General features: G+C 36.6%; 1 protein-coding gene across 1 annotated transcript in view; it reads left to right on the top strand.

The window, feature by feature from the left end:
• Window positions 1–20795, top strand: part of GK5 (glycerol kinase 5) — a 125038-nt gene that overhangs the window by 70573 nt on the left and 33670 nt on the right. Inside the window, exons 5-10 of the mRNA XM_054575089.1 lie at window positions 1015–1146; window positions 17075–17150; window positions 17696–17757; window positions 17839–17912; window positions 18144–18204; window positions 19798–19924. Coding sequence (XP_054431064.1) covers window positions 1015–1146; window positions 17075–17150; window positions 17696–17757; window positions 17839–17912; window positions 18144–18204; window positions 19798–19924 — 532 coding nt within the window. The remainder of the gene's footprint in view (window positions 1–1014; window positions 1147–17074; window positions 17151–17695; window positions 17758–17838; window positions 17913–18143; window positions 18205–19797; window positions 19925–20795) is intronic.

Here is a 20795-nt window from a genome sequence, read left to right as displayed (position 1 = left end):
CAAGAAGGGACTGGCAAGGAGGATTCAAAGTGATGAAAAACAAGGACCTACATCCAAGATGACTCCATCCGGCAAAGCTATCATTTAGAACAGAAGGGCAGATAAAGTGCTTCCCAGGCAAGGTAAAGCTAAAGGAGCTCATCATCACCAAGCCTTTACTATATGAAATGTTAAAGAGACTTATCTAAGAAAAAAAAAATCAAAGCTATGAACAGTATAATGACAACAAACTGCCAACTCTCAACAACTGAACTTAAAAAACAAAAACAAAAAACAACTAAGCAAACAACTAGAACAGGAACAGAATCATAGAAATGGAGATCACATGGAGGGTTATCAGCAAGGAGGGGGAGAGGGGGAAAAGGTACAGGGAATAAGAAGCATAATTGGTAGGTACAAAATAGATGGAGGGAAGGGGTTAAGAACAGTATAAGAAATGGAGATGCCAAAGAATTAATAGGTACAACCCATGGACATGAACTAAGGTGGGGAATTACTGGGAGAATGCGAGTACTGGGCAGAGGGCAGTAAAGGGAAAAATGGGGCAACTGTAATAGAATAATCAATAAAATATACTTAGTAAAAAAGTAAATTTAAAATTTGATCGTTAGATAAATGTAGATAGTATTAAAATTATGGATCCCAATTTTAGTTACTTAATGAGTAGTGGAAATTGCTCCTGGGTTAATGTTAACTTGATTAAAAATATAACATTAAAAATAATAACAATATATTATTAAAATAATAAAACATTTTAAAAAAAATCAGTATAGCCTTCTTCTCTGACTCTTTCCCTTTACTTTCATAGTTAAAAATAGGGAAAGAGGTAGAAAATAGTTATTTTAAAAGATTTTTATTTGTAGTTGAGCCTACTTGATTTTCTTAAGTCCTGAGACATTCAATAAGTAGTTAAATAACATGTTTGTTAATGGGTTTGTTTGCATATGTATGGAATTAATATGGAAACATCAAACACCATTATTAAATGTATTTTCCTAAAACTTTTTAAAACAGCTAATACACAGTTCCTGCCGAATGCTTCACTTTTTCACTAGAAGTAAACGATTTTTAGCAGCCAGTTTGTTCACTTTCACAACCCAGCATGTTTCTTTGAGATTGGCCTGGATTTTACAGAACCTGGTTGAGGTAAGAAAAGTGTGTGCTCGCACGCCTGTGTGTGTGTGTGTGTGTGTGTGTGTGCGCGCGCGCGCGCACGCTTGCCTGCTTGCTTGCTTATGGAGACTGGGGAAGATTCAAGGAATAAGGATAGTAATTTGATTATTTGAGGGAAAATTAAGCATTTACCACATATTGGGATAGAAGACAAGGAATCTTTACTCAGTTTATTTTGTAAAACCTTTTTATTGTGAGCCATAGCACATACAGAAAAATGAACAAAACAAAAATGTGCCACTCAGTGATATATTGTAGAGCAAACATCTGTGTAATACTACTTGAATGAAGAACTACAACACTGTAATACTGTGTATTACATTTTCTTTCTACTTTTACAATTTATATATTTCCTTCTCAATACAATGTTTAGTTTTACCTGAATAATTTTGACCTTTGTATAAACAGAACCATACAGTGTTTATTCTTTTGTATTTGACTACTTTTGCTTAACATTGTATGTGTGAAATATATGCATGTTGTATGTAAATTATTTATATTTACATTGCTATTTAGTGTTCAATATATGATTTTATCAAAGTTTATTTTTCTATTCTATTCATGTACATTTGAATTACTTCGTTTGGGGCCATTACAAATAATGCTGTCTTTTGATGTACCTGTAAATGTATTCCTTTTTTTAACTTTAAAAAATTCTCATCTGAGGACATTTTTTCATTCCTTTTAGACAGAGAGGAAGGGAGAGAGGGAGACAAAATCATTGATGTGAGAGAGAAACATGGATTGGTTGCCTCCCATACGCGCCCAGATCGGGGATCATACGCTCCCGGACTGGGGATTGAACCCTCTACATAGGTATGTGCCCTGACCGGGAATTGAATCTCACAACCTTTCGGTTACGGGACAGTGCTCCAACCAACTGAGCCACACCGGCCAGGGCTGTAAATGTATTTCTGCTGTATCAACATATAGGAATGGAATTTTTAGGGCATGAATGTGTATATATCTTCACTTTTAGTGAATAATGTGAAATACTTTTCCAAAGGTTTTGACAATTTGCATACCCCTCCTCAGTGAGTGAGACTTTTTTTTTTAAATTTACCATCATAATTGATAATTATCAGTCTTTTCTTGTATCTGGTATCTCATTGTGATTTTAGACTGGATTATAAGAAACAGGACCCTGCTATATATTGTCTGCAGAAGACATACTTCTTTAGATTCAACAATTCAAATTGGAAAAAAATACAAATTTGTTAAAAATAAATGGGATCCCAAGATGGCTGTGGAGTAGGTGGAAGCTATACTCACCTCCTCACAGCACTAAACCAGATTTACAACTAAATTAAAGACTCATCAACCTAAATAACCAACTGAAGACTCTACAGAAGAAGCCACATAGAGACTGGTAAGAAGGATGGAGACATGGAAAGGGCTGGCCCCTGCACTCACATGTGGTGGTTTAGAATCCAGAGGGATATCTGAACTGCAGTGATCCCCCTGAGGAGCAAGGGGTCTCAACCCCATACCTAGATTCTCAACCCAGAGCACCGGAGCTGGGAAGAGGCACCTGCATAGCATCTGGAGGTGAAAATTAATGGGGATTCTGCTCACTTAAGAGAGATGGGATTTTGATAGAAACCCAAGCACTCTCTTAGAGGGCCAGCACACAGGTTTTTGTTACCGGGCACCCACATGGGGCTTTGTTAGTGGGAAGGTGAGTCAGGGCATACAAGAGTCATAAACAGAAGATCTGGATGGCGTGGTTTCAAGGAGAGATTTGGAGAGTCAAACATTTAGATCCCTGAGTCCCTATCCACCGTCAGATGTCAATTTCTCAGGGTAGAGCACTCATATCCTTACACCACCATCCTGGAATGAGCACTAGCTCAGTCCTGCAACTCCTGGCAGCACCATCCTGCTGAGCTCGAGTCCTGTAGAAAGGTCTGCTGGCTGCACCCCACTGGGACTTTCAGTGCAATATTTTTTAACAAACTCTTGGCAGAGACTCAGACAGACATTGATCTATATAGTTCCAGTGTAGGGGACATTCATCCCCACCTGCATGCTACTGGAGCCCCTCCCCCAGTGGGAAATGCACTTATTCTATTCTTTTGTCCTGACTTGTTCTTTCCCTGTGGCCCCACTCTGATGGGCTCACATCTCGCAGAGGGATTGGCTGACTGCACCCAGGCTGAACCTGCTGTACACTCTTTCTGGGGTAGTTAGGGTCAGAGATTCAGGCAGAGACTGAGTGGTACGGCTGTGGGGTAGGGGCCACTTTCCCCCCACTGAATACCTGACTGTGTTGTCCCCAAGCCCAAGATTCACTAGACCTACCCTCTGAACTTCAGTCACCCCGCCCTATCATGCATGCCTTCTGGAAGATAGTGGGAAGCTGATCTTTGTATACAGCTTTACTCCTCTGATGTGTACCAAGACCCAGTAGAGACAGCCACTATGAGTGGATTGCTTGATAGTTCCGGACAGGAAGCCCAAGGCCAGTTACAGGCAGCATATGACATCGACTTGCACCTGAATCCCTCCCAAGGGGACCCAGGACAAACAAAACCAGTGGTGTGCTTCAGATCCTACTAGAGCACGTCTCAACTAGACACAAATGGCACACCCAAAGGGAGATCACAGTGGGCACTAGACACTGCTCTGGATAACTGTGTCTTAGGGGGCAGCCCCCCACAGCACCTCATACAGTGTGGTCAGGTTCAATCCTAATAGCCAGCATGAGGGTAAAGCCCATTCACGAACAGGCCAACATCATTCAAGACTCAACTACAGGAGAAGTACTCACATAAGCCACAAAAATGACATTCCTGAAGCACTCAGCTCAGGTTATCTGGAAGATTGTGCCACTGAACCCACAAGGCACCTACAATATAAAACCACTATAACAAGTTTGGGAGTCATAGCAGATCTACCTAATACATAGAGAGAAAAACAGAAAGACAGACAAAATACGGAGACAAAGAAACATGACTGAAATGAAAGAACGAGAGAAATCCCCAGAAAGAAAATTAAATAAAATGGAAGCAAACAAGACACCAGATGCAGAGTTCTAAACAATGGTTATAAGGATGTTTAAAGAACTTAGGGGAAGAATGAATGACCTCAGTGAGAATTTAAATAGATAGTAAGCATTTAAAAGGACATAGAAACCATAAAAAAGAACCAGTCAGAAATGAAGAATACAATATCAGAATTAAAGAATACACTAGAATCAACAGCAAGTTAGATGAAGCAGAGGATTGAATCCGTGGTTTAGAGAACAAGATAACAGAAAACACCCAAGTAGAGTAACAAAAAGTAATTTAAAAAAAGTGAGGGAAGTGTATGGGACCTTACATCTGGGACAATGTCTAGCATAGCAACATCCATGTCATAGGTGTTCCAGAAAGGAGAAGAAAGAGAGCAAGGGATCGAGACCTTATTGAAGAAACAATGACCAAATACTTTCTAAATTTTTGAAGGAAAAAGACACACCTGTGTATGGGGGACTCTGGCTTGTGAAATCCGCCAGTTCGCTCCAGATGAAAGAATGAGTCATTCCCGACACCATTTGCCTGTCAAGGAAAGGGGAAGATGATTCTCTCTCAAGGAGAATGCCCCGAGCTCCTGAGCTCAATGGCTTTTATTGAGAGGGTTACAAGTGGGGAATAGGTAGCAGGAATGTATAGATAATCTAATTACATTGGTAGCTTAAGATGACAGAGAATAGGTGTTGTTTAAAGATGACAATGGCAGGAACACACCGAACTGCTTCCTGTCCGAGATGAGCAAACATTACGGCTCCAGGTGGGATTTGGGTCAGGTCCAGGAATTTTGTAAATTTCTTTCCCAGCCTTGCACTGGTTATCTGGTATAATATTAACAGAGCTTGAAGGAGAAACTAAGCATGCTTCGAAGAGTGTAATTTACTTCTAGGTCTGATTTCCCCTGGGGGTCCTCAGAGTTAGCAGGTCTTGCTTATCTCTGCATTACCAATGTTCCAGCAAACTCTTGCGGGTCCTCTCCCAGGCCCCAGCTTGTGCAGGACTGCAGTTCCTGATACCACTCAAAGCAGCCCCCCTACACCTGTGCAGGAAGCACAGAGAGGGCCAATCAAGATGAACCCAAGAACACAGCATAATTACAATGGCAAAGGTTACAGACAGAGAGTCTTAAAAGTAGCAAGAGAAAAGCAGTTAGTTGCCTACAAGGGAGCTCCCATAAGGCTGTTACCTGATTTCTCAACATAAACACTTCGTGTCAGAGAGAATTGGCATTGATTATTCAAGGTGGTGAAAATCAAGGGCCTACAACCAAAACTAGTCTATTCAGCAAGGCTATCATTTAAAATTGAAAATGAAATAAAGATCTTCCCATGCAAAGTAAACAAAAAAATAAAGGAGTTGTTACCACCAAACTGGTATTACAAGAAATGTTAAAGGGTCTTCTTTAAGAAGAAGAAAGAAAAAAAAAGAGGAACATAGTTATGAAGAATAAAATGGTAATAAATATATACCTATCAGTGATACTTTAAATGTAAATGGATTAACTTCGCCCATCGGAATACATAGGGTAGCTGAATGACTAAGAAAAAATGACCCATATGTATGCCATCTACAGAGATCCACCTCAGAATAAAGGATACACACAGACTAAAAGTAAAGAGATGGAAATAAATGTTCCATGCAAATGGAAAGAAAAGAAAAGCTGGGGTAGTCAAATACTATTAGATAAAATAGACTTCAAAAAAAGGTGATAAGAGAAAAAGAGGACATTACATAATGCTAAGGGGATCAATCCAATGAAAGGATATAACCCTTGTAAAGATACATACACCCAACATAGGAGTAACTAAATATATAAAGCAAATCATGAAGGACATGAAGAGAGAAATCCATAGTAATCCAGTCATAGTAGGGGATTTTAACACCCAATAGACATCAATGGATAGATCTTCCAGACCCCCCCCCAAAAAACATCAACAAAGGAACAGCAACCTTAAACAACACAGTAGACCAGATAGATTTAACTGATACTTTTAGAACATTTTACCTCACAGCAGCAGAATATACATTCTCTTCTAGTACACATAGAACAGCCTCTAGAATAGACATGTTAGGACACAAAATAAATCTTAATAAATTCAAGAAGACTGAAATCATATCAAGCATTTTCTTTGATTACAATAGTTTAAAACGAGAAATTAATTACAAGAAAAAACCTGAAAACCACACAAACGTGAAGGCTAAATAACAAGTTACTAAACAGTGAATGGGTTAACAATGAGATCAAGGAAGAAATCAAAAGATACCCTGAAACAGATGAAAATGAAAACACAACGCAAACTATGGGACACAGAGAGAGCAGTCCTAAGAGGGAAATACAGAGCAATAACGGCTACCTTGAGAAATAAGATCTCAAACAACCTATCCTTACAAATAAGGACTGACAACCAAAGTCCAAAGTGAGTTGAAAGAGGAAAATAATAAAGATCAGGGTGGAAATAAGTGATATATGATGGGGGAACCCCCCTCAAAACTGGAATTACCTTCTGGAGAGTGGGCCCCTTGTAGTACATGCTTCCCCCACTAGGTGAATATTCCAGGAACCCATCTGTATCAGTGTACCTGCTGGCATTGTGAGAGGCTGCATTTGGCTTCAGTGAATTTTTTTGGAAGACTCTTTCAACATATTTACCCATTTCATGATGGGTGATTTACAAGCACACCTGCCTACACCACGCTAAGTGTTCAGCAGTTTTTGACATAACATGGCATGACCTCCATGCCCCACCCTCTCTATTCACCTAATCTTGTCTCCAAGTGACCTTTTTTTGTTTCTGTGGATGAAAAAAGTCCTCAAAGGGAAATGTCTTGCCAATGTGGAAGAGGTGAAACAAAAAACAACAGAAGCACTAAAAGGCATCAAAATTGATTAGTTCAAAAACTGTTTTGAGCAGTGGAAAAACACCTTGATAGGTGTGTTGCATCAAACGGAGAGTCCTCTGAAAGTGACTGAAGTTTAAACATGTAAGAATAAATACATAATTTTTATAAATAAATTCCATTTTACGGGGTTTCCCCCTTGTAAATTCTTAAAAAAATACTACTAAAGATCAATAAAACCAAGAACTGGTTCTTTGAAAAGATAACCAAGATTGATAAGTCTTTAACTAGAAATCAAGAATCAAAAAAGAGACAGGATCTAAAAAATAAAATCAGAAATGAAAGAGAAGTAACAACGGACACCACAGAAATACAAAGGATTGTAAGAAAACATTAAGAACAACCATATGACAACAAACAAATAGGACAGTCTGGAAGAAATGGATAAATTCCTAGAAACATACAATCTCCCAAAACTGAATTAATAAGAAACAGAAAATCTGAACAAACTGATTACAAACAATGAATTCAAAATGGTAATCAAAAGACTCCCAGCAAACAAAAAGTCCTAGAACAGATGACTTCACAGGTGAATTTTACCAAACATTCCAAGAAGAATTAACACCTATCTTTAAAATATTCCAAAAATTCAGGAGTAGTGAAGACTCCCTAGTTCATTTTCTTAGGCCAGCATTATCCTAATTATAAAGCCAGATAAAGACACTACAAAGAAATAAAATTATAGGCCAACTGTCCTGGTGCATATAGATACAAATATTCTTAACAAAATATTACCAATCAAAATCAAGCAATACATCAAAAAATCATATACTGTGATTACATGGGATTTATTCTTGGGATGGGGGGTTGTTAAAATACATACAAATCAGTAAATGTGATATACCACAGAAACAAAATGATGGATAAAATTGCGTGATCATATTAATAGGTACAGAAAAGCATTTGATAAAATTCAGCACCCAGTTACGATAAAAACTCAGTAAAGTGGGAATAAAGAGATCATACCTCAACATAACAAAGGCCGTATATGACAAACCTCCAGCCAACGTCATACTCAATGGGAAACATTTAAAAGCATTCCCCTTGGGGTTAGGAACAAGACAGGAATGTCCACTTTCCCTACTCTTAATCAACCAAGTACACAACAATTAGACAAAAAGAAGAAATAAAAGGGCCCTAATTGGTGTGGCTTAGTTGGTTGGAGTGTCATCTTGTAAACCAAAAGGCCACAGGTTTGATTCCCAGTCAGGGCATATGACTATGTTGTAGGTTTGTCCCAATTGGGAAGTGTCAGAGAGGCAAATGTTGATGTTTCTCTCCCTCACTCGCCCCCTCCCTTTCCCTCTCTAAAATCAATAAGTCTGTCCTCAGGTGAGGATAGGAAGGAAGGGAGGAAGGGACGAAGAAAGAAAGGGCATCCAAATTGGAAAGGAAGATGTAAAACTTATTTGCAAATGACATGATACTGTATATAAAAAAACCTAAAGACTCTACTGAAAAACTACTAGATCTGATAAATGATTTCAGTAAAGTAGCAGGATCAAAATTAATATTCAGAAATCAGTGGCATTTTTATACACCAATAGTGAACTATTAGAAACTAAGAAGACAGTTCCATTTACCATTGCAACAACAGTAACAATAAAAAGGGTACCTTGGATTAAGTTTAACTAAGGATGTAAAATAACTGTACAGGAAAAATTATACTGGAGAAATTGAAAAAGATACACATAAATGGAAACATAAACTGTGTTCATGGATAGGAAGAGGAACATCATTAAAATATCCATACTGCCTACATCATTCTATAAATTCAGTGCAATTGCTATCAAAATACCAATGGTGTATTTCACAGAACTAGAACAAATATCCAAATATTTATTTATTTATTTTCCAAAAGATTTTATTTGTTTTTTGAACCTCCCAAAAGAGGAAGGGAGGGAGAGAAACATCAAAGTATGGTTGCCTCTCATGTGCCCCCTACTGGGGACTTAGCCCACAACCCAGGCCTGTGCCCTGACTGGGAATTGAACCTGGTGACCTTTTGATTTGCAGGCCGGCACTGAATCCACCGAGCCACTCCAGCCAGGGCCAAATATCCAAAGATTTAAATGGAACCTCAAAAGACCCTGAATAGCCTCTGCAATCTTGACAAAGATGAACAAAGTTGGAGGTATGATTCTGCCTGATATCAAACTCTACTAGCCAGGTCATAGGAATCCAAACAGCATGGTACTGGCATGAAAATAAACATATAGACCAATGGAATAGAATAGAGAGCCCAGAAATAAACCCACACCTATGTGGTCAATTAATGTTTGACAAAGGAGGCAAGAACATACAATGGGTTAAAGACAGTCTACTTAATAAATCGTGTTGGGAAAATTGGACAGGTACATGCAAAAAAATGAAACTAGACTACCTCCTTACACCATATACAAAAATAAACTCAAAATGGATTAAAGATTCAAATGTAAGTCCAAAAACTATAAGACTCCTAGAAGAAAACATAGGCAGTACAATTCTGACATTTTAGCATTGTTTTTTTTTCTGATTAACTTTTACAATTTAACATCAGAAAAGCAAATAACACAATTAAAAAAGTAGGGAATTCTGATTAGAAACTTCTCCAAGAAGACATACAGATGACCAACAGACATGAAAAGTTGCCCAACATCACGAATCATCAGAGCAATGCAAATCAAAAACACAATGTGATATCACCTTACACCTGTCAGAATGGCTATCGTCAATAAATTTAACAAACTACAAGTGTTGGCGAGGATGTGGAGTTACACTCTTGGTGGGAATGCAGATTGGTGTAGCCAGCCACTATGGGAAATATAGTGCGTAGGTTCCTCAAAAAATTAGACATGGAAATTCTTTATGAGTCAGTGATTATAGTTTTGAGAGTATATCCAAAGAAACCTGAAACACTGATTCAAAAGAATATATGGAGCTCTGTGTTTATTGCAGCGTAATTTACAGTACTCAAGGTTTGGAGAGCATTATGCTAAGTGAAATAAGCCAAGGAGTGAAAGGCAAATACCATATGATTTCACCTATAAGTGGAACCTAATCAACAAAATAAACAAGCAAGCAAAATATAACCAGAGACATTGAAATAAAGAACAAATGGACAGTAACCAGAAGGGAGGGGGAGGGGGATAACAGGGGAAAGAAGGGGAAGAGTTGTCAAGGAACATGTATAAAGGACCCATGGACAAATCCAAAGGGGTAGGATTGAGGGTAGGAGGTGGGGGTGGGTGGGGCAGGGGAGAGTGGTGGAGGAAAATGGAGACAAAACTGTAGTTGAACAACAATTTTTAAAAAGTTAAATGATTAAAAAAAGACACTTGAAAAGAAAGGAGCCTTTGACTCTATGTACTGAGTAACGTATGCTTTCCTGCAGATAAACATTTTGTAATGAAGAAATGCATATAAAGCTTATTACCTGACCACAGCTGTTCAAGTTTCTCAAATCTAGGAGGAAAATAGTTCTTGAAGAGTTAACTGGTTGTCCTCAATCTGTCTTTCATTCTAGAACACTAAAAAAGCTTGTTTCAACACACTCACGTTTTAATTCATATGGAGCGGGATTTGAAAAACCTCAGCTCTGTATATCATTACTAAATACTAATTCTTTTCATTAAGTAAATAACACCTGTGACTTCAGAGATAGTAAAACACATTACTTTAAAAGATAAAGAGATTTGTAAGCACCCCAAGTGCCCATCAGTAGATGAGTGGATTAAAAAGCTGTGGTACATTTACACAATGAAATACTACTTGACCATAAAAAAGAAGGAGCTGTTACTCTTTGGGACAACATGAATGGACGTACAGGATATTACGCTATGTGAAATAAGCCAGCCAGAGAAGGACAAATACCATATGATTTCATTTATATGTGGAATCTAATGAACAAAACAAGCAAAGAAACAAAATAAACAGACTTATAGAATAGGGAACAGACATCGCTCTCAGAGGAGGGGGTTTGAGGTCAAGTTGAAAAGGTGAAGGAATTAAACAGTACAAATTGGTAGTTGCAGAATAGACACAGAGTAGATTACAGTTAGGGAATATAGTCAATAATATCAAGATAAATAGGTATAGGACAGGTGGATACTTGGAAGCAGTGATCCCTCTGTTGAGCATATGATTGTCTACCCACTTTGCTGTATATCTGAAACTAATATAGAATAATTTTGAATGTAAACTGTAAGTGAAGAATAAAAAAACAAAAAAGTGGAAAGATATATGATGCAAATAGTAAGCATATGAAGCTAAATGGCAATGGTACAATAATATCAGGCAATTCTTAAAAAGTCTTGTGACAGAGGCATTTTATAGTATAAGAAGGTCAATCCATCAGAAATATATAATAATTATAAACATATATGCACCTGATAACAGCACCTCAATACATGAAGCAAAAACTGACAGAAGTGAAGGGGAAAATAGACAAGTTGACTGTAATAGTTAGAGGCATCAGTAGCCCATTTTGAATAATGTATAGAACAACTAGAGAGAAGGCGAACAAGGAGACAAAACTTGAACAACCTTATAAACTAACTAGACCTTTATAGAAAACTCCAACAACAGTAGAATATACATTCTTAAGTCCATGTGGAACATTGTCTAAAATAGACCATATACTATATCATAATAGAAGCCTGAATAAATTTACAAAGACTGAAAACATACAAAGTATTTCTCTGTACACAAAAGATTAAAATTATAAATAAGTAACAAAGAAATTTGGGAGGTTCAAAAATATGTGGAAATTAAGCAGTGCATTTTTAAATCACCAATGGGTAAAAGAAGACCTCCTAAGAGAAATTATAAAATAACTTTGAGATGAATGAAAATGAAAACACAGCATATCAAAATGTGATGAAGAGAAAGCAGTGTTTAGGTGGAGATTCATATCTGATTACATTACATATAGAGACTGTATTAAAAATGATATGAAATTTAGACACTAAAAGAAGATGAATGAGGTAAACCCTAAGTGTGCATAAGAAAAGAAATGTAAAGATTAGAGTGAAAATTAATGAAATAGAGAATAGAAAAACAGTTGGAGAAGCCAAGAATACCAAAAGCTGATTTAAAAAAATTAGCTAGACTGACAAAGGAAAAAAAGAGAAGACCGAATAACTATAATTATGAATGAAGGAAAGAACATTAATTCCAACCTCACAGAAATAAAAGCATAACTAGGCTATAATATGAACAAGTATATGCCAACAAATTAGATAACCTAGGTAAAATGGAAAATTTCCTAGAAATACACAAACTACTGAAATGTGTCAAGAAGATATAGACAATCTGAGTAAGTCTTTGTCCATTATAAATTAGTAGATTTTAATTTTTAGAGAATTTTTACACTTACAGAAACATTGAGCAGAAAGTACTTGTTCCTCTCTTCCAGTTCTCCATCAGTTTATTCTATTATTTGCATATTACATTAATGTAGTACATTTGTTCGAATTGATGAACCAAGATTGGCACATTATTATTATTAGTATTGATGTAATATATCTCCCATTACAGTATCATATACAATTATTGTACTGCCATGAAAGTCCTTTGTGCTTCACGTATTCACTTCCCTCTCCTCTCACTTCTGAGCCCATGGCAGCCACTGATGTTCTGTTTCTATAGTTTTGCCCTTTCTAGAATGTTGTATTGTTGGAATCATAGTATGCAACCTTTCAAACTGGCTTCTTTCACTTATCAATATGCATTAAAGGTTTCTCTTATGTCTTCTTGTGGCTTGATAGCTCACTTTTATCACTGATTAGTATTTCATTATCTGGGTGTGTCACATTTTATGTACTTATTTATCTAGGTATGGTCACACACTTGGGGGTTTTAGTGTGGCTTGAATTCATTACTTGATATTGTTTGTTGATTTTGAAAATGTCTCCGCCATTATCTTCAAATGTAATTTCTGCTTCATTCTCCTTATTTTGTTCCTTCTGAAATTCCAATTACATGTATATTAGACCTTCTCACTGAATTTTCTTCCTCTCTCACTGTCTTACATATTTTCCATTCTTTTGTCTCTGTGTACTTTATTTTGGGTATTTTCTTCTAATCTACCTTCCAAATCTGTTTTCTCTTCACATCTTTCTAATGCATTATTAAAATGCATCCATTAAGTTTTAAATTTTTTAGTTCTAGATTTTTTTTACATAGTTATCATCGTATTTAAAAGCCCATGACTACTGCAGTATCTGTGGCCTTCATGGATTGTCTGTTTTTCCTTTTTGTCTTTTTCTCCATGTTCTCTTTTTTCCTCATATGCCCGGTTACCTAATTGGTTTTTTAAAGTTTTAAACCAATTTATTGAATTATATTGACATACAAAAGGCTGTACATATTTAATGTATAAAAGTTAATGAGTTTGGTGAACCTGGTTACTTATTCGTATGCATGCATGTGTATATGAGCTAGACATTGTGTTTGCAAAATTGTGTGTAGAAATAATGAGTGCCTTAACATAATGCTGTCTTGCTCTGGATAGGATTTATGTTTGTTTTTTTCATTCTTTTAGGCTCCAGGATTATTTCAATCTAGTTTAATGATTGAGATGATTCAAAGCTGAGTTGTAGTTACTGTGAGAGCCTCACTCCTAGGGTCGTGCCATTTGAAGTCTTGACCCCGTGCAAGGAGGATTGATCTTACCCTCATATGTTAGGAAGCTCTGATATCTACTCTATGTCCTCCTAGTCTTACAAGGGCATACTACTTATCAGAGGGCCTGGCTGTCAAATATTTTCTGAATGAACAAATGAACTTACTACCAGGCAGGCATTGTGCTACTCACTGAAATACAGATTAACCTTTGTCTAATCTTGAATGAATTTTAGAATTACAACTTCTAAGTATGAGTTTGAATACAATATCACTTTAAGCACCCTGTACTTACGTGACGTAACACTAGGATGGACTCTTCAACATACTTGGTATAAGTAATCTACAACCGACCTCTTTTTCTGAAACTCATGTCATGCATTTTCAACTTTATTGATTCTTTCCACTGTTAAAATATAATTCATCTTAAATGTCTCCATTTGTTATTCTTTTTATCTCATTTATTTAGCAAGCATTTTTTAAACATCTGCTATATGCCAGAAACCCTCTTACGTGTTGAAGTTATAAATATGAATGCCCTTAAGGAGCTTAGAGTCTAGTAGGGAAATAATGATGCTGTGCAATAATGGCTATATGGAAGACTGCCCTAGGGTGCTGGATCAGCAAAGCCAGGAAATGTTAGTCTTGAAGGACAAGTAAGACAGGTGATAAATTATGACTTAGGAAATTATTTTCCAGTATGTTAATGATATCCTAACAAGCATTTCAGTTTTTCTATTAGCTAGTTTAAAGAGGTTTTGATACATTTGTTTCCTTTGGCATGCTTTACCCAAAGGATTGGCAAATATTTTTTGTAAAATGCCAGGGAGTAATATTTTAGGTTTTGAAAGCCATAAGGTTTCTGTCACAACTACTCTGTCATTTTAGTGCAAAGGTAGCCATAGAGAATCCATAAACCAATGAGCATGGTTGTGTTCCACTGAAACTTTAATATGGACACTGAATTTGAATTTCATATGTCACAAAGTACTCTTGTTATTCTTTTTCTTTTTTTTTATTTTTTTTATTTTTTTTTAATTAATTTATTTACTTTTTAAATACATTTGTCTCTGCCTTCCCCCCACCTCTTTCCCTTGCCCCCTCCCACCTTCCCTCCCTCAGCTCTTCCCCTTTGGTTTTGTCCATGAGTCCTTGCTATATGTTCCTTGACTTTCCCCTTCCCTTCCCTTTCCCTGCCCCCCCCCTCCACTCTTGTCTCTGTCTTTTTCTTTTTAACCAAAAAAAAAATTTAGAAACCATTCCTAACTTGCTATACAGAAACAGGCAAGTGGCTGGATTTGACCTGTGGGCCATAGTGTGCCATCTCCTGTTTTAGGCTATTTATATTTAGAGATATTTGTATGTCCGAACTAAAAAAGTGTATATACTTTATCTTTCATCACAAAAGCAACACATGCTTGGTTTATTTTTTTTATTTTTATTTTTTTAAATTTATTTTTTCGAATACATTTGTCTCTGCCTACCCCCCACCACTTTCCCTTGCCCCCTCCCTCCTTCCCTCCCTCACCTCTTCCCCTTTGGTTTTGCCCATGAGTCCTTGCTGTATGTTCCTTGACTTTCCCCTTCCTTTCCTTTTCCCCGCCCCCCCCCCTTCCCTCTTGTCTCTGTTGATTTCTTTTCCTTTCAGTGTTGCTGGTCTTATTTTCCTTGCATCTTTGTATTGTTGGTTGGGTTCCACTTCTAGGTGAGATCATATGGTATTTGTCCTTCGCCCCCTGGCTTATTTCGCTTAGCATAATGCTCTCCAGTTCCATCCATGTTGTCGCGAAGTTGAGTAGTTCTCTTTTTCTTTCTGCTGCATAGTATTCCATTGTGTATGTGTACCATAGTTTTTTGATCCAATCATCTACTGATGGGCATTTAGGTTGCTTCCAACACTTGGCTATTGTAAATTGTGCTGCTGTGAACATTGGGGTGCATAGGTTCTTTTGTATTGGCGTTTTGGAGTTCTTAGGGTATAGTCCCAGCAGGGGAATCACTGGATCAAAAGGCAGTTCCATTTTCAGCTTTTTGAGGAAATTCCACACTGCTGTCCACAGTGGCTGCACCAGTCTGCATTCCCAGCAACAGTGTACTAGGGTTCCCTTTTGTCCACAGCCTCGCCAGCACCTGTTGTTTGTGGATCTGTTTATGATGGCCACTCTGACCGGTGTGAGGTGGTACCTCATGGTGGTTTTGACCTGCATTTCTCTGATGGCTAGTGATGCTGAGCATCCTTTCAAATGCCTCTGGGCCCTCTGTATCTCTTCCTTGGAAAAGTGTCTGCCCAGGTCCTTTGCCCATAAAAAATGGATTTTTTATTGGATTGTTTGTCTTCTTGGAGTGGAGTCGAGTGAGTTCTTTATATATCTTGAAGATCAAACCTCTATCTGATGTATCATTAGCGAATATATTTTCCCATATGGTTGGCTCCCTTTTCATTTTGCTGATGTTTTCTTTCACCGTGCAGAAGCTTCTTATTTTTATGAGGTCCCACATGTTTATTGTTTCCTTTATGTCCCTTGCTTTAGGAGACATATCAGTGAAAAAATTGCTGTGTGGGATATCTGAGAGTTTCCTGCCAATGTTCTCCTCCAGGACTGTTATGGTGTTGTGACTTATACTTAAGTCTTTTATCCATCTTGAGTTTATTTTTGTGTATGGTGTCAGCTGATGATCCGATTTCCATTTTTTGCATGTAGCCGTCCAGCTCTCCCAACACCATTTGTTGAAGAGGCTGTCGTTGCTCCATTTGATGCTTCTGCCCCCTTTGTCAACTATTAGATGCCCATATAGACCTGGTCTTATTTCTGGGCTTTCTATTCAGTTCCACTGGTCTATGAATTTGTTCTTGTGCCAGTACCAGATTGTTTTGAGTATAGTGGCTTTGTAGTAGAGTTTGATGTCCGATATTGTGATCCCTCCTACTTTGTTTGTCTTTCTCAAAATTGCTGAGGCTATTTGGGGTCATTTATGGTTCCATATAAATTTTTGAAATGTCTGTTCTATTTCTGTGAAATACGTCATTGGTATCTTAATAGGGACTGCATTGAATCTAGAAATTGCTTTGGGTAGTATGGACATTTTGATGATATTAATTATTCTAATCCATGAGCACGGTACATGCTTCCATTTTTTTGTGTCTTCCTTAATTTCTTTCTTCAATGTTGTATAGTTTTCTGCGTACAGGTCTTTTACATCTTTGGTTTGGTTTAAAACTAAACCATTTGATATCCCATAGTAATTGCTTAGAACCATTACTTTTTTTTTCTATGTATATATTAATACTTATCATAAATGGGATTATATTGTATTTACTGATTGGCACTTAATCGTGTACCTAATAATTTAGCCTTTTTGAATTGATTTTGTGCTGTTGTGTTTCCAAGGTGCAAAAAGCAATTGAAGAAGAAAATTGCTGCTTTGGGACTGTTGATACCTGGTTGTTACATAAGCTCACAAAAGGTAAAGATGATTTGAAGAATGTATCTCAAGTAACTGATAGAAATGATTTACCCAAAAATAGTAAACATTACTTTTTTTTTCTTCCTATATACCAGGCATGTTGCCCTTTGGTACCCTAGAAAGTACATACTATAATAAAGCTAAATTAATTCCAGATTTGTTGGAGGAGGAGGGTAATTTTAAAATTGTGATAAAACCTCAAATATAAGACTAAGGAACAGTCTTATTTTCAAGACTACTAATATTTGTGTTCGGTACCATATCTCCCACTTTGTAATTGGGTATAACTATAGGCAATTACATTGCATCTATGAACTCCCTTCCTCATTTTTAAACTTAAGGATCATAACGTGACAATGTATCTGAAAGTGCTTTTGTAAGTTATAAAAGTTCATGAAGATTAAGTGGGAAATTGCTTTGGATACTTTGCACTGGAAATATACATTTTGGAATAAATTTTCAGGCAAAAATTGGTCTAGGTTATAAACTAGGGATAGGTGTTGATACTATCTGATAATAAAAGATTATTTCCAATGTAAATTTAGGTTCTGAATTTGCCACAGATTTTTCAAATGCAAGTACAACTGGACTTTTTGACCCATATGAGGTAAAGGTTTTCTCATCCTTTTTGAATGGTCAATATTTGTGTAATTTAACTTGGATTCTGATGATGTGTTTTTATGTTCAGATGTGTTGGAGTGGCCTAATTACTTCTCTGCTTTCAATACCTCTTTCTCTCCTGCCTCCCGTGAGAGATACAAGGTAATAGTGGACATTGGACATAGAAACCAACAAAATTGTCCCTGAATTCATTTAGTGTTGGTGAGGAAAAAGCATTTGGTTAAAACTAAACAGTATTCAATTTACATGTTTGGGGTACCTTTATGAACATACATTATATAACTTTTTGGCTTATGCTAAAAACAATTGCCTGAATTTTAAAATTAATATTTCTAGGGCTGTAACTTACTTTTAAATAAATTTTATTTGAAGCTTCAATTTTGGATCAGTGGATGAAGAGATACTTGGTGTGCCTATACCAATAATGGCCTTGGTAAGTAGAAAATTTATTTGAGGGTTTCTCCTTATATAGTACAAAGTAAATGAATATACATGAATAGTTGGGATTAGATATGAGACAAAAAAAGGTTCTTGCAGAGTAAAATTAAAGTATCTTTTCTCTTCTTAAGTTAAAAATACCTTGTATATAATCAGAAGTGTATTCTATATTCTGGGAAGGGGACAGCTGGGCAAATCTTCCATCATGGAAGCACTTTATAACCTTTACTGACTTCTCTACATATTGTTCTTCAGGAAACTGTTAAATTTTTTTAAAATGTTGTATTCTGAGTAATGTTTGTTTATATTTGATATTTTGAGATTAAAAAAATACTGATAGAGCCAATGCTTAGTTTATATTTTATACAATGTAACCATAAATAATGATAGGGCAATTAAAATAAAGAAGTAAGTTGTATTTACACTTCATAAATCCTTAGCCAGCATCCAGCAGTAGAGAAGCTTGTGGAAGAGTGAACAATTACCTGGTTTTGGTGTTTGAAGGTTCTTTCTTGATTATACTCTTATTCTCTGGATGAGTGAGTCAGAACTTGGAGAATCCCAAAAATTTACCACATGATTGAGAGGCTGTGTGGATCTTCCTTTGATTACCAGTAATGGCTTAAGCAAAAAGTGTAGACTGTCTGTCCCTAGATGGGCATTTGCCACAGTAGGTGGCAGAAAAAAGTGAGGGGAAGGGAATTTAATTCCCAGGTTACAAATTCCTGGTCATTTAGAGAGGATCAGTCTTTTTCTCCCCGCCCCCGCCACCAAGAGATTTTATCTATCTATGTGATTTATTTGTTTTTTAGAGAGAGAGGAAGGGAGGGAGAAAGAGAGGGAGAGACACATCAATGTGTAAGAGAAACATCAGTTGCCTCTCACCTGCCCCTAACCCCAACGGGGGACCTCGCCCACAACCCAGGCATGTGCCTGGGAATTGAACCAGTGACCTTTCAGTTTGTGGGACGATGCTCAACCCACTGTGCCACACGAGTCAGGGCTATAGAGGATCAGTCTTATTTGATCTAGGGGTAGGCTCAGGTTTAGATTAAGGTATGGCTGAAAGAATTACCTATTGGTAAGGAAGATGAGTGATAAGTTTGGGTCTTTAAAATATTGCTGAATATGTATCTACATTTAACTGTATTAACAGAATGTATGGTTGGTAGATAGATGTAGTTAAGCATACCCTTATCACTCTTGCAAAAGACAAATTTGTGAGGTCAATTATTTGACTAATGAATGAAACCACTTGTAAGATGTTAACAAAAATCTTGGTCTTTTTTCTGCATAATTTTTATTCTGACTTTATTTCTAAGATTATTCCTATAATATTTAAAACTCATGAAGTAGGGTGGCCACTAAAAATTCCTGAGGCACATCAGTTATCCATACAATATTAGTCCCAGAGAGACTCTTATCCTATAGTTACTGCTCCCTGTTCTCTCTAGATTTTTTTTTTAAGGAAAAGGGAAAAAGAGAAGAAAATGCTGAACCATGAGAATACATTAACTGAGACAGTGGGATACAGTGAACTGGGCCATGCTAAGGGCCCAAAGTTGTTATGTTTGAACATTTTTGGCAGGTGGCCGACCAGCAATCAGCCATGTTTGGAGAGTGCTGCTTCCAGACAGGTGATGTGAAATTAACTATGGGAACTGGGACATTTTTGGATATTAATACTGGAAATAACCCTCAGCAGAACGTTGGAGGTAAATGATTAGAATTTATCCTCTTTATTAATAAAAATATCACTTTTGCATATTTAAGTTTTATGATACCATTTTCCCATTGTATGTTAAGGATATTCTCTAATATACTTTTCATTATTATTCTTAGAGACAGTTAATCCCCATTTCCCTTTATCTTTAAATTAAAAGCAGAAAAAATGAGAGAGATGTTATAGGAAAATTTAGAAGGATTAAGGTATTTTGGTTAGCTTTCCAAAAATTTGCTTTTAATATGTTATATGTGTTTAAACATCTTTCTAAGTCTCTAAAATATCTTTTATATGTAAGAAATTATTTTTCTTTTTGTGATTTTTTTGGAGGTGATAGTTCTCAACTAGTGATCCCTGCATATTATTGACAATTTTTAAGAATTTGTTCTCTCTAATGGGAGAAATCCTGGGACATATAAATCAAGAAATCTAGATTGTGTAACCACCAGGATGGCTTCCAAAAGCTCTTCCTTTTTCTCTAACTGGGAAAATGGAGGATAAAAAAAAATGTTGATCATTCTATGAGATTGTTTCTGTCTAGGAGGCTTGTTTAGAAACCAGATAAATGCAATAGATGAGACAGTTCTCAACCAAACCAATCTCATAATAACCTTTTATTTCTTAATTAAAATATTCTTTCTGTGTTTCCAGAAACATTGATATGCAAAGCTAATAAAAGCTAATATTTATTCATATTATATGCCAGGCATTGTGCTACATTTTTTAAATGTATTAATTCAGTTTATTCTCTGAGGCTGCTCTCTGAGGTAGACCATTTTAGCTGAGGAAACTGAGGCTAAAAAGTTAGAAACTTTTAAGGCCACAGCCAGTAAAGGAAAGAAGACTGGGATTTGACCCCAAGC

The sequence above is a fragment of the Pteronotus mesoamericanus genome, unplaced genomic scaffold (assembly GCF_021234165.1).
Source record: "Pteronotus mesoamericanus isolate MK-2021 breed Mesoamerican mustached bat unplaced genomic scaffold, CSHL_Meso_final contig_27, whole genome shotgun sequence".
Classification (NCBI taxonomy): Eukaryota; Metazoa; Chordata; class Mammalia; order Chiroptera; family Mormoopidae; genus Pteronotus; species Pteronotus mesoamericanus.
The sequence above is the reverse complement of the archived record's forward strand: the minus strand, read 5'-3'. Positions and strand labels throughout refer to the sequence as shown.